General features: G+C 36.3%; 1 protein-coding gene across 11 annotated transcripts in view; it reads left to right on the top strand.

Annotated features, from left to right (window-relative positions):
- The window catches only part of MYT1L (myelin transcription factor 1 like), a 305,413-nt gene that overhangs the window by 235,413 nt on the left and 56,496 nt on the right, over positions 1-13,504 (top strand). For 7 of the 11 annotated variants that reach the window (XM_040599195.1, XM_040599205.1, XM_040599198.1 and 4 more), the window contains 5 exons: positions 5,523-5,770; positions 8,117-8,353; positions 10,179-10,300; positions 10,663-10,725; positions 11,224-11,292. In XM_040599195.1, coding sequence (XP_040455129.1) covers positions 5,523-5,770; positions 8,117-8,353; positions 10,179-10,300; positions 10,663-10,725; positions 11,224-11,292 — 739 coding nt within the window. The remainder of the gene's footprint in view (positions 1-5,522; positions 5,771-8,116; positions 8,354-10,178; positions 10,301-10,662; positions 10,726-11,223; positions 11,293-13,504) is intronic. The other 4 variants (XM_040599202.1, XM_040599201.1, XM_040599200.1 and 1 more) reach the window with 1 other exon arrangement.

Below are 13,504 nucleotides of genomic sequence, written 5' to 3'. Positions count from 1 at the left end.
AGTAAAAAACCTGGATCTCATTGCACTTCAGAAATCACTGCTACTTAATGAGGCATTTCTGCTCATTTTGTCCTCATGAATACACCTGTTGAATTCTTTGGAAAACTGAACACAATTAACATGTTTAGGAGTAGGCTGAAAGTTCCTTCAGTTCAGGAAAAGACAATGGATGGGGTCTGTCAGGCAAGAGGATTGTTATTAGAGGGGAAAAAATGAACTGCAGAATAAAGAATAAGGACTTGAATTATAGCTTTTAAGCACATCAGGATTTTTTCAGACCAATACAATTATATGTGTATATATATATATATATATATGTAACGTGTGCGTGTGTGTATGTGTGTATATATATATATATATATATAAACCCAAACTGTGACTTTATCTTTTCTTTTTTTTTTTTTTTTTTCAATGTTAACAGGTTGTTTTTTGGTTAAAATATTTGATACTACTCACTGACTACCATAGGAGATTTCAGGCAGTTGTCAGATTTTTGTTTAGGAAAACAGAAATAAATATACTATAGAACAATTTATGCTGTTGCCTGAACACAGACTCTGACATTCAAAAGTAGGTAAGTGGAGAAAGGGAAAATTACTACAGCTCTTACCTTCATATTTCTGGTATTTTGGATATTTTGCTTTCTCATAGAATCAACAGGCATGTTCTTGCACTATAGCAGAAAAACGAAGGGTTGTGAAAGGCAACATATTTTTGAGTAAAAGTGCCCTTTCTTCTCTCATACACTCATCTTGTTTGCCAGTAGCAGAATAAGGGCTTGAACATTATTAAAGCTAAAGCACTAAATCTAACTGTGGTTAGCAAGCTAATGAGTGTACATTAATATAAGGTAAATGAGATATTAACTGTTGTGTATACGCTCTGTCTACTCTAGCAGAAAGGAAAGAATCACATTATTGCTGGGGATCCTGTGGACATTCATATTTTCAGATCAAATTACTGATGCTTAAACGAATGATATATATTTCTCATTTAAGACCCTTTTTCAGCCAATAATTAAACACTCCGCTTTTTTTTCCAGATCACCAGAACTTTAAAATACATGTAACATTGAACACAAGTTTAACAATGGCCTTAAATAATGAAAGGCTAGGGTGATATAGGTCACTGTCTTTATGCACACTTCTTTTACTTTGATATAAATGGGAATTCTACTTGGAGATAAGATGGGGATGAGGTTGTTTCACTGCTCAGTCACGGGAGCCAGAGAGGACTGAGGGACGCTGTATATGTGTGCATGCTGGTACAGCAAGTGTATGTGGTTCTTGTGTATTCAGAACTGCTGAAGCCCATTATAGCTGGAGCAGTTTGTTTGCCCAAGGAAGGCTAATTCCCTATGGATTTGTTCCATACCCCTGACTGCAGGAGATGGCCCACACTGTACCTGCTTCCAAGTGATGTGTGTGCTGTCTGGCCAGACAGACATGTCAACATGGTTCCAGAAATGGGACATAATTTGCGTTTTCATTTGTACCCTCTCAGTGGTTTTCATGAAACGTTTAGGATTCACATCTCTGATATTCTGTAAGCACTCCATCATATTTGGCTTAAATTGGCAAAGGGTTTTGAAGTTCCCCAGGAAAATCAGCTAAATACATAGAACGATGAAGTGAAATCCTGGGCACACTGAAATTGGTCAGTTTTGGCACTGATTTTCAGTGGAACAAGGATTTTATTAACAGTTGTATAGTAACTGAAGGAGGTTTCAGGAAGAGGCTCTTCACTTAAAAGAGCCACTTTTCCTTCAAGAAACTGAAGTATTTTTAGGTGATTTCATATTTGCATGTAAAAAAAAAAAAAAATTATTGCTACTAAAGCCATTATGGAAGTACAGAGCGCACACCTATTATATATGTTGGCAAAACACCTTCACATAAAAACAGATTTATTTCTGAACACTCAACTTGAAAAACCTGAAAATAAGCCTAAGGTTTTGGGTGAACTGGACAGAAAGGTTTTCTGACTATTTAAGATGAGACAAATAAGTCTAGGCATATGAAAAATCAGTAATTTAATTTCTCAATGCTTTTTTAATTGTAAGTTAGCACTGTCTTTCCATCATCACAGAAAGGGATTATATGTTCAATAAGTGTATGGTTGTGAGTGACATGAACATAAATAGCTCCTTTTGGTTTGTTTCCTTGATTTTTTTTCCCCAGTAAGTTTAGTGAAAACTGAACAGAAAATGGATACTTTGTGGTGGGGTAGGATGCTCTGATAATTCTTGAGAAATCTGCTTGTGGGGTTGTTTTTAATTTGAAATCAGTTTAGTAGTGTATTGGGTGTTTGATTTATAGTATACAGCAGTAGATATAAGAACAGCTGGACACAGCAAGGCAGAGGAGACAGTAACTCTTTCAGTTGCTCAGGTGATGTCAGGAACTCCTCTCATTCCACTGATAGTCCTGGGTCCTTCTACCAAAACACTGAGAAAATGTTAGGGGTGGGATTCATTTGACCATATCTAGACTTTTCTAATGTCAGTAACTACATCTGAGCTCATCACCCCTTTCAGATCCAAGGAGAGACACTTCTCTGATTCAATTAGTCTCCTCCTGAAGTACCTATTTAAAACTGGTCAGGTGAATCACTGCCTGGAAGTTCCTATTTTTTTCCACTGTGTGTATAGGAAGCCTGTAATAACTAGGTCAGATATCTGAAGATAGGTGAGATGAATCTCCTATTGTGCAAGTCAGAAAAAGCATTGAAACTGTAATTAATTTATGTAACACATTCAGTGTTTAGGCAGTACTAAGGGATGAAGGTGCCTGGGCAGAATTTAATGCTACTCCAGGTATCTTTCTTTGGTCATTTACATTGTTGGGATCGCTTCCACTCCTCCATTTTAATTAGCAAGAGGAGCCTGTAGACTTCGAAAACTTTGTAATCAGCCCCATGGCACGTCTGATGGGAGGCCAGTTTGGGTATGCTGGTTAGATCTGTGTCTGTTATTTAATGGGAAAGGTGTTCTCCACATTTGGTTTTGCTCTGGATCACAAAGTGTAGGTGGACCGCAGAGCTTCCAGAACCTGGTGCCACAGGGTTGGGCAGTGTATCAAGCGGAATTATCTGGTATTGAAACAATGCAGCTTTCCCATCATTAGAGATCAAGTTGATTTGGTTCATTATGAATTGATGATCTTTGTTTCTCCTGAAAAGCTAATGTGAAATGAGCAGTCTGGGTTATGTGACTCATCTGAAAATGTACAGCTACAGTAAAGTTAAAATAACCATGGCCATTTCTCTCTAAGTACCTTTTGCTCAAATTATTGGTAATCTAAAAGCTAATAATTGCATAGCATGCTTATAGCACTTTATGTCTTCAAAGTGTTTTGCAAGTGAATCACAACACAACTAAATTTTAGAAACATCTTTCTATTTATAGGGAAAATTAATTTGAAGGATAATATAGTTTGACCAAGGCCACAGAGGAGTCCATATCAGAGTGTGCATGAGTTTCTGATGGTTAGTCCTATGTATAAAGCTGCCTCTTTCCCTCCCTTTCTTTAGCACACATTCTCATATATATATATATATATAAATTCCCATGTAGTATGTCTCTTATGTCTGTCTAAATGTGACCTGCTATAACAAGACTTAACATTTTTTGCAAGTGACGGAAGTCTTATTTGTTCATGTGAATTTTGAAAGATATTTCTAATTTAGCAAGTTCATTGGTACAGGGTGCTTGCTGTGTTAACACAGTAGAAACTGAATTACTCAATCATTTCCTTCAGTATAGGAAAATTCTTGTGTGTCTTGGATATGGTTACACACTAACAATGGAGAAATGCTGAATTTTTAATGACCACCATTGACTACTATATTAATAATGGAACTCTGGAGAATAGTTCACAGATTTATTATTAGTGGATACCCTGCTAGAGTAGTGCTACTATGTGTTCAAAACAAAGAAATGTGATGAATATTTAGCATGCACTTCACTTAAAAAAAAATCACACCCTGTGCATTATGTGGCTTTCCTGAGAAAACTCCATCTGTTACGAATTAAGTGAAATGCTATTTCCTTTACAGTAAAAATAACGCCGTGATTTTTTTGAGTTTTTAGAGAAAGGAGGATGACATAAGCTCTAGCAGAGATATTTTGCTTTCAGGTTCTCCTTTTGAACCCAGCCTGCCTACCAAAGCAGCCTGTGGTTCACAAATGGGCTGTGCTCATGGGAGCAGATTATTATATGTGTGTCTGCTCAGACAAATACACCTGAAGAGCCTGGCATTTAAATGGCGCCCATCACGGAAGAGCTCTAGCTAGGGCCTGACCTTTCTTGTATGGCTCTCTAATCAGCATGCTAGTTGGTTATTGTTATACCGTGCAATAAGGTATGATCTCTGCAGTATACATTTCCATCTTAAGGGGACGTAGTTGCTGTAATATGCGTGTGTGTATCCTCTGACCTTGACTTTGATTTTTTTTTTTTTTTCTGAAAATACATAAACTTTTAGATTTAGGAAGCGAGCTCACAATTGATTGCATTTTATATAAACACTTCTAAAATAGTTTATTTGGGAAGAGGGCTGGAGAAATAAGGGGGCTAATAGGGCTGTTTTCCATTATTACTATGATGCCTTTGGCTGCAAGGAGCATTTCTTAAAAGCAGCGACAGCGCTGCACTGTGTCGGGATGGGCTGGATGTGAGCGCTGTCAGCGCCTCGGCTCTCCCGCACCTGGTCGCAGCGGTCGGTCCGAGTGCAGCTGAGTGCTGCTCTCCGCGGGGTGAGCGGCAATGGGCGCCTTCCGTCCTTGCTGTTTCTACAAAGGGTTGTAGGCACTTGGGTTATTTGAAGGTGGGGATGCTTCATTTGTATCTGTTTCCGTTCATACAGCTACTGCTCCTGCCTTTGTGCAAGCCATGGTAAAACTCACGTGTGACCACCACCTTTCTTATTCCGTCCCGTTCCTCTCCTTTCTGATGGCCAGTGTTGTGATATTTGCCTGTGATGTAAGAGGAAACATTTTAGGAAGCACGGGGTGTCTGCTGACATGCGGGTAGCACTGTGGCCCAGAGACCAAGCCTCACAGCCTCACAGGGGGCTTGATCCCCAGCAGCTGGGGGGGTCTAGGCCTTAAATAACCCTTGACTTAGGTAAACAGGAAAAGGTCCCGTAGTGTTATGTTGGCCCTTATTAATAAAAATGAATGAGCTGAGCAGATCCTACCTTCTGTCTGACTATATATGTGGGGTAAAAGCAGTGTTTCTATGTTTTTATTGTTTTCTAAATCCAGCCTGTTTGTCAGAACGATTCATGATCACATCATGCATATTTTTACAGGAGGTTATTTCATGTAAAATCACATATGTAGCATATAGAAGTCACAGACAGAAATCAAGAAATACAGCCATCATTCTTATTGTGGGCTTTATTTTTGGCATCAGTTACTGTTGCTCATTATAAATTTCACCTCCAGCAGTTTGTTTTTCTCTTCACTTAGGCAGAATGTTCGTTCTTTTGAGTCATCCTTGTCATATTTCTTCCCACAGCTAAACGCTACTGTAAGAATTCAAGTCCAACCAGCAGCACAACAAGCAGTTATGCCCCTAGCAGCAGCAGCAATATGAGTTGTGGTGGAGGCAGCAGTGCCAGCAGTACCTGCAGCAAGAGCAGCTTTGACTATACTCATGACATGGAGGCAGCGCACATGGCTGCTACTGCTATTCTGAATCTCTCCACTCGCTGCAGGGAGATGCCTCAGAACCTCTCCACTAAGCCTCAGGATCTCTGTGCGAGGGTAAAAATTAGTAATTCTGTTTGTTGATGAAGATTTCTCTTTACTGCACTTGCTCTGTGGCCCTGATAGAAGAATAGTACATCTTGCTTTTTTTTTTTTTCCTTTTTTCTTTCCCTTTTTGTCAAAATCAACATAATCTGGTGGCTCTGCTGAAGCAGGGAGGGGAAAAAAAAAAAAAAAGACGTAAATTGCTCACAAGTATCTTGGGAAATCCTGATCGCAATACCAACTGATGATACTGATAGCATGTGCTCCTTTTTTTAATTTGTCTTTTACTAGTGAGATCTATAATTATGAAAGATGTTTGGATTGCTCAAGTCGTATTAATTGCAATACTGATTTTTTTGCTAAACACAGTCTGATTCAAACATTTCGTGAAAGGATTAAGATTTAGCAATGTATTTTCATTTAAAAGTCAGAAATGGGACCTAAGATAAAAGATCTAGCACAAAGAAATCTATGCTACTAGTATGTTATAATTTCTTGTCTGTCTGTGATATCAAAGTTCTTAAGTCTCTGCCTAATACATTTGAAATGAACAAATCCTCTAGTACAGGTGACTTTAATGTGTTTAACAGTAGTGCGGGGTCACTAATGTTCTATATGTTCATAGAGCTTTACTATGTTATGAAATGGCTATACAAATAAAATCTTTTGTTGTTAAGCTTTAGATATTAAGAAAAACAGTGCATTATTAATATTTATTAAAGATTTACGAAAAGATTTTTTTTTTCATTATAACCTTTTAAGTCTCCACTCAGAAAGCTGTTAAGAAATTAGTATTTAACATGCACCCGCAAACAGTACGGTGCTACCTATAGGAGACCACTAGATGGCAAGTAGACAGATGCAGTGCAGAGGAAAGGGTTTTATTGTGCTTATAGAAGAGCTTTCGAGCTGGCAGACATGTTCTGTTCTTCTACATATAGAGAAAGGTTTTCTTCCCCTCATCGTGTAAAGCCCCTTGATCATTCATAACTAACTAAACCCACAGGAGTAGGTATTAATAATAATCATGATTTAAGCCAGAATGGCTGGTGACTTTGTTTTCATTTGAAAAGCATTTGCTGCTTTTTATATTAATTTATTTAATACTGTTCAACAGGGAAATCTCTTTCTGGCACGTGAATAAATGCAGTTGTTCCCTGTATCAACACGATGGAAAAAGTTGGAATTAAATACTAAAAATCTTCTGTATGAAAACCAGAAGGGGCCTCTTTCCTAATGTGTCACCTTATATTGAGTCTGGAGGAATGAATTATAGGAAGATAAACAAGTATTTTCTAAATTAAATTAGCAGGATAGCAGCAATTAGATATATTCTCTGACAAAAGGCAGTAATTCGGAGAGAGAGATTTGCATTCACAGTGCTTTCCTGCAGCTCTGTTGTTACTCAAGAGCAGAGAAACTCGCCAGACATATGAGGAGTCAGTCACATTCACATCAGTTTTGAAACCAAATTTCTCATGGAGCATTTCATTTTTAAAAAGATGAGGGATTCTCTGTGGGCATTTTTATTTTATGTGTCCTTAGTTTTTTAAAATTTGTTTTCATTTTAAGATATCTTCTTTCCCCTCATCTAATATAATAGACAACCCTTGTCTGTATCTATAAAAGAAAAAGTGAGAGCCCATACTTACCCTATTTTTCACAGTGCCTCAGTTGCTGCAGAAATTGGACCAACTATTGTTGCAACTATTGTGCTACCTGAATGTATTGATTATAAAGACAAATATATGAGATATTAATATATTTACAGCTGCAGGGAAGGAAATGTGAAATTTATATTTATTTCTTCATTAGCAAATGGTGTCCAAAAGAACTTGTTTTGGTATCCTACCGCCCTGTTTAATTTTCTGACATTATCTATTCAAGCATTGACTTCTTAATGTTAAATAAACAAAGATCATTTGATGCTAGTTGGGTTCTGTTACTCTAATCACCCAGACAGGTGTCAGGACTGGAAACAAGAATTATGCAGCTGTTAACTCATAGATACTCACCTGTCACAGAATAAATCAAGAACATAAAAACGACAAGAAAATACCTTTAGAGATTTCTTCTTTTTATTCCAAATTTTGCACCTGTGTGCAGGGTGGCAGGAGGAATACCGAAGACTCTCCCTTCTTCCCCCAAACATCAGATTAGCCATTCAGGAAGAAACCTACTTTAACAGCATTAATGTTGTGTAACAGCATCATGCTATGTGTGGGAGGGGGCTCAATGCTTACAATCTATACAGGAATGGAAAGGCGTTTTACCATTCTGCTAGGCAATCAGATTGAAGAAGAGGGAACAGTTTGCTAGTGTGAAGCCGAATTAACTATATTTTTCTTGTTTTGACAGAATCCTGATATGGAAGTCGATGAAAATGGGACGTTGGATCTGAGCATGAATAAGCAGAGGCAGCGAGATGGTTGCTGTACCATTTTGACACCACTGGAGCCAATGTCCCCGCAACGGCAAGCCGTGATGAATAACCGGTGTTACCAACTGAACGAGGGTGACTGCTGGGACTTGCCAGTGGACTACACTAAAATGAAGCCCAGTAGGATAGATGAAGATGATTCCAAAGAGATTAATGTATGTCTTTTTCATCTATTAGTTCTTGTTGCAATCTAATTTTGGTAATTCATTAAATTTCTGAAATTTGGAGGGAAAGAGGAAACAAAATTAATATGTGATAAAAATGGTGGTTTTCTACAAAAAAAAAAAAAAAAAAAAAAGGACTTTCTGCTAGTTAATCTTTAGGACTATGTCATGCTGGCACACATCTGATCTGTGACTAAGTTCCGTAAGACAACATTTGAACCATGAATGTGAATCATGTTTTCTAACAGCATAATCTTGTTAACAAATACTTTCTGCAGTAAGGATGTTTCACTATATCCAGATTACGTTACTTTCTATAAGCAAGTTGACATAACTGTGCAATACTGGGATAATCAGCTCTCAAGACAAGATATTCTCCTGAATTTGAAAACAATAAATGAAGTGCTGAGTATCTGAAAGCATGTATTACTTAGAAATCAATTTAAACAAAAGCAGCAGAATATAATGTAAGCTTTCAACTATTCCAGCTAATCTTCTACGTTACGTATACACTCCTGATAGCTCTGTGTGTGGAAGGGCCTGTACTAATGAAATACTTTCTTTCAAGAATACAAAGACAGGGTATTAGAAATCAATGTTACTTTTCAATTCATTATACCAAGACAACAGCAAGACCCTTTAAACATGAGAGGCAAATAAAGAAAATATGTTAGTGAATTTATTTTACTTTTCAAAACTTAGAATAGCTAGGAAACTGAAGAGGTCTGCTGGGAAGGTTCAATGCCACTGCTTTTGTTCATCAGTTTTTAACCCTTATCCACTGTGCAGTTTACAGTCCTGCACTCAATGGAATTTAGCTGTTTGGAGACTTCTAGAGATGGTTCTCTGTTTTTTTCTTGTTTATAATAAAAGATTAGGTTAATCATTTTTGTGTAGCACAGATCTTACCAATTTTAATTAAAACAAAACTATTTTCAGTAACTTCAAAATATATAACAAAGTGGCATTTTCACTAGATACACTGAATGCATTCTAGCTTTAGTGTTAATTACAGTTTTGCTATTAATTTCACTGAAGTTAGGAGGAAATCTGTCACTATCAAGGAAATGTGAGGAAAACCTGGTTTTTTCAGACCAAGCAGAACTCTGTTTCTACTGTGGTGTTTATAGCACCATCTGCAGGAATTGCTAAATCAGTGCATACAGCCACTTCATTGCTGAAATAGTTTGAGTTTCTGAACGTATCAGTAAAGTTATATAATAAAAATTAGTAAATGCAGTACAAATACAAGAATAATAAAGTAGTTAATACAATATCATGGTTAATACAAAGTAACAATAGTTATATATACAAATTATATAATTCTATTTTGCCAGACAGATCCGTTGAGGTTTGCTCCAGATTGATTCTGTGTGTAGATGTAAGAATGCTCCTGCTTCATTTTTGACATGTTCTAAACTGTTAAAAATGTTATTTAAGATGGCTTTTTGATTCATAAGATACTGCATTTAGTCATCTTTTTTCCCTTTCTTCTGTTTTGCAGCGACTTTAGGAAAAAATACTGATTCCTTTAAAGCAGAATAATATGACAGCTATATAAAAAGCTGTGTTTTGCCTTTTTTTTTTCTTTTCTAGTTAAATAAACTATATATTCCACATATTGTGAAGTCTTCATCGAAATATCCAAATATTATTTAAAGATTTAATAGGTAAACAATTATAAAATAATTATATTCATTTTCTCTGGCAGAATAGGACACAGAAGGAGATAGGATCAGATAACTCTGCTTTGCACTATTTTGTTTAAGTTGTAACCTCACCTAGCTGAAACTAATGCATATATGTTTGCCTGTAGCCAGAAGATTTGGATCCTTTCCAAGAGGCGCTCGAAGAAAGAAGGTATCCTGGTGAAGTTACAATCCCAAGCCCTAAACCCAAATACCCTCAATGCAAAGAGAGCAAAAAGGATTTAATAACGTAAGCATAATGTGAGGTGAAATTATTTTTCTCCTTTTAACCTTCTCTCTCTTTGTCTTTTTTTAAACAAACGAGTACATATGCGCCTTGCAGTATGAGCATGCAACATTTGCAGCATATAAATGTTTCAAACTGCCAGTTAAGTAAAGTGATAAGCTAACGTGTATTTGCTTGTTCTTAATGATGCTATATTGTATTGAGACGCCATTTTCATTTAAACCTGTTCATTTTGCAGCTTTTCGATTAGGATGCTTAAAACCCCTTGCAGTCATTGCAGCTAAACTGGAAACAATGAAACTTTTAAAAGTTTTTTTTTAAACATACTTACTATTTTGGCTGTTTTTGTTTTTGTTTGGTGGCAGATGTCCAACACCAGGGTGTGATGGGAGTGGTCATGTGACTGGTAATTACGCCTCACATAGAAGGTGTGACTTCATTTTTTTCATGGTGGATTCTGTCTTTTCAATTTATTGTTTTCAGCTTACCTCAACAATGCTGTCAAAGTAAAACGTTGAACTATGTGTTAACCCTTTGAGTAATATATGTTGATCTTAAAAGCATGCTAATTTGTGTGTTGTATAAACGTCTTTTATTTTTAAATAGATTACTAAAATTTCCAAAGTATTCTTAAGCATTTAAGTAGTTAACCCAGGAATCTCAAATATTTTTTGTTACATTTTACTAGTTCATAGAGAAACAATCAAACAAAAAAGAACATTTACAGTATGTAATCTTGGAAGTAACATTGATAACTAAATATATTCAGAGGGTTAACTATATTACAAAATTCAATATTACAGCACTTGCCCCATCGCTTTTCTGCATTACAAACTTTTACTTTTTAATTTTTATGTTGTGTTTGTTTGGGAGTGTTCAGTTAATGAGAAGATTAACTTACTTGTATGTCCTGCCATGTCTTGCAGTTTATCTGGCTGTCCCTTGGCTGACAAAAGCATTCGAAGTATGCTGGCCACAAGCTCACAAGAACTCAAGTAAGATATAAAGAACAAATATTTTCTTTATAAATATTTATTTGTCTGCAAATTCTGTATAGTTGTATGAGAAATTAGAAATGCTGTCTGGAGAGCTGCTGCAGAAGGGGCTGATCCCACTTGGAACATGCTTTGAAGTCTAAAAATTCCATACAGGCTGGCTCTATACATGTCTGTTGACATAATATTTCCTTTTGTGTATTCACTAGGTGATAGGGATGGACAAAAATCAGAACTTCTGGAATTTCATCTAAATGTTTGAATTCCTATTCAATTTTTTTTCTGAACGTTTGAGTTTGCTAGTTAGAACAGAAAATTCTCATGCGATTAGACTGATGGAATACTTCTGATTGCACAACCAGTAAAGTGCTGTAGTTTCTCAGATATAGATCAGTGGGAAGAGAAAACAATTTGTTTTTCCCTAATGTTTGCATAATTTTCCCCAGGTTTGTATCACTGTTATCAGCTTAATGCACTTTCTCATTTGACTATGTTTTTAGTGTTTACTTAGTTATTGCCCTTCTTAAAATGCATTCTTTAAAATTCCTTTCAGTTCTTTGGAGTGGCAATTGTGAGCAATGAAAGTTAGAGAATCATGAGACACTTAGCTTTGATCTGTCTTCCTGTACCATATGCTCGACTGCAACTCTGTATGTGAAAGAACTGTAGCATTTTTTAGTGCTATGAGATAGTGGTACTCCTGAGTTGGTACTATGGTTAACATGGAAAGATGTTCACAAGTAACAAGGAAAAGTTGGGTAGAGGAGGTATGAATGGATAGCTTATGCTGCCATGTTAAGCAGTATTCTGTCTTTACCACACGAGTGCCTTAAATAATGTCTTGAGTTCAGTATATACCCTGATGAAAAAAAGCCCACAAACTTTGATGTAAATCATGGGAAGCATGAGAAAGCTGCTAAAGTGAGATTGCTCTCTAGTCTTAGCTACTCTAGTCACTAGATGCAAACAACAGGTACAAAATTTGCAGTTTATTTCCCTCCCAAAATAAATCAACAGTAATGTTTTGAAACTACCAGTTTAGACCATGCTGGTATATGCTGCGAGGGGGATATGTGATATGCAAGGGAAGGGAGGTAACTGAGATCAGCGAAAATATGTAAGTATAAGCAAAGACATGGGCACATAACCCCAGAGAAACTCAGATTTGGACCTGGATTTTGGGTTGGGATGCATCAAGTGTTAGAAGTTCAAGGAAATGCAATTGCATAAGGAAAACACAGACAAGACTCTTGGGGCAGCATGAGAAATACCTTAAGCACGTACTTTGCTGCTCTAACCCTTTAAAAAGTTGTGTTCAGAAGATATTCCTGAATTGCCCCATCTCCTCTGCCTTTCTCAAGCATCTGCAGTCAAGGCTAACTAATAGAGATGACGGAAAAAAAAATATAAATCACTTAAATTCAAGACTCCGCTCCTATCTCATGCCATTGTTTCTACCTATTTGAAGTTTTCCCTAAGCAAAGAGAACAAGATTAAATTATATTTGAAGTTATATTTTTAGGTTTAATATCTATTATTTACTTAGCATACGTTATTTATTTAGCTTGTTATAATAGTTTAGTTTTTATAATATCTATTCAACATATAAAAACTCTATTAAGCGAATTCAAAAGTTAGGAAATGCTAGAATTTTAAGCAGGCTAACTTAACTTAGTTCTGTTTTGAATTTTCATTACAAAGCAATCCTTCGTTTTCTAATCATATATTTTTCCATAGGATAAGAAAGTAATTTGTTGCACAAGGCAGACAGTAATCACTACATAAGCAACTAATGAATTTCTTCTGTTTTCTTTATTATCCCATGTGTGGCCCTTTCTATTATTCACTGCACTTTTCTCAAACTGTACTCTCAAGATATAACTACTAATTCACTCACACATTTCTCACTACCATTGCATCTGAGTGTTTCCTAATTGATTTCTCTTTGTTAGAGAGGAATTAATTTTTTTTCATCTGCAGTTGTACTCTGAAGTAAGTCAGGGTTGGTATTATTCCCATTTTAAACCAGAAAATATAAACATATAATTTTGATTGCTCAGTTTGAAAATTTTAGGACTCAGTTTGTCAGAGCTTTTCATGTTGTAGAGAACTGTATATGTCCAGAGCCAAGTATCCATTGAATTTGCTTGGAGCTGTGGGAAGTCAGCAGTCCTACATGATGAGTGATCTTTTGTGAAAAGGGATGAACTCT

This window comes from Falco naumanni, chromosome 6, assembly GCF_017639655.2.
Source record: "Falco naumanni isolate bFalNau1 chromosome 6, bFalNau1.pat, whole genome shotgun sequence".
NCBI classification, from domain to species: domain Eukaryota; kingdom Metazoa; phylum Chordata; class Aves; order Falconiformes; family Falconidae; genus Falco; species Falco naumanni.
This window is presented reverse-complemented; position numbering and strand designations above follow the sequence as displayed.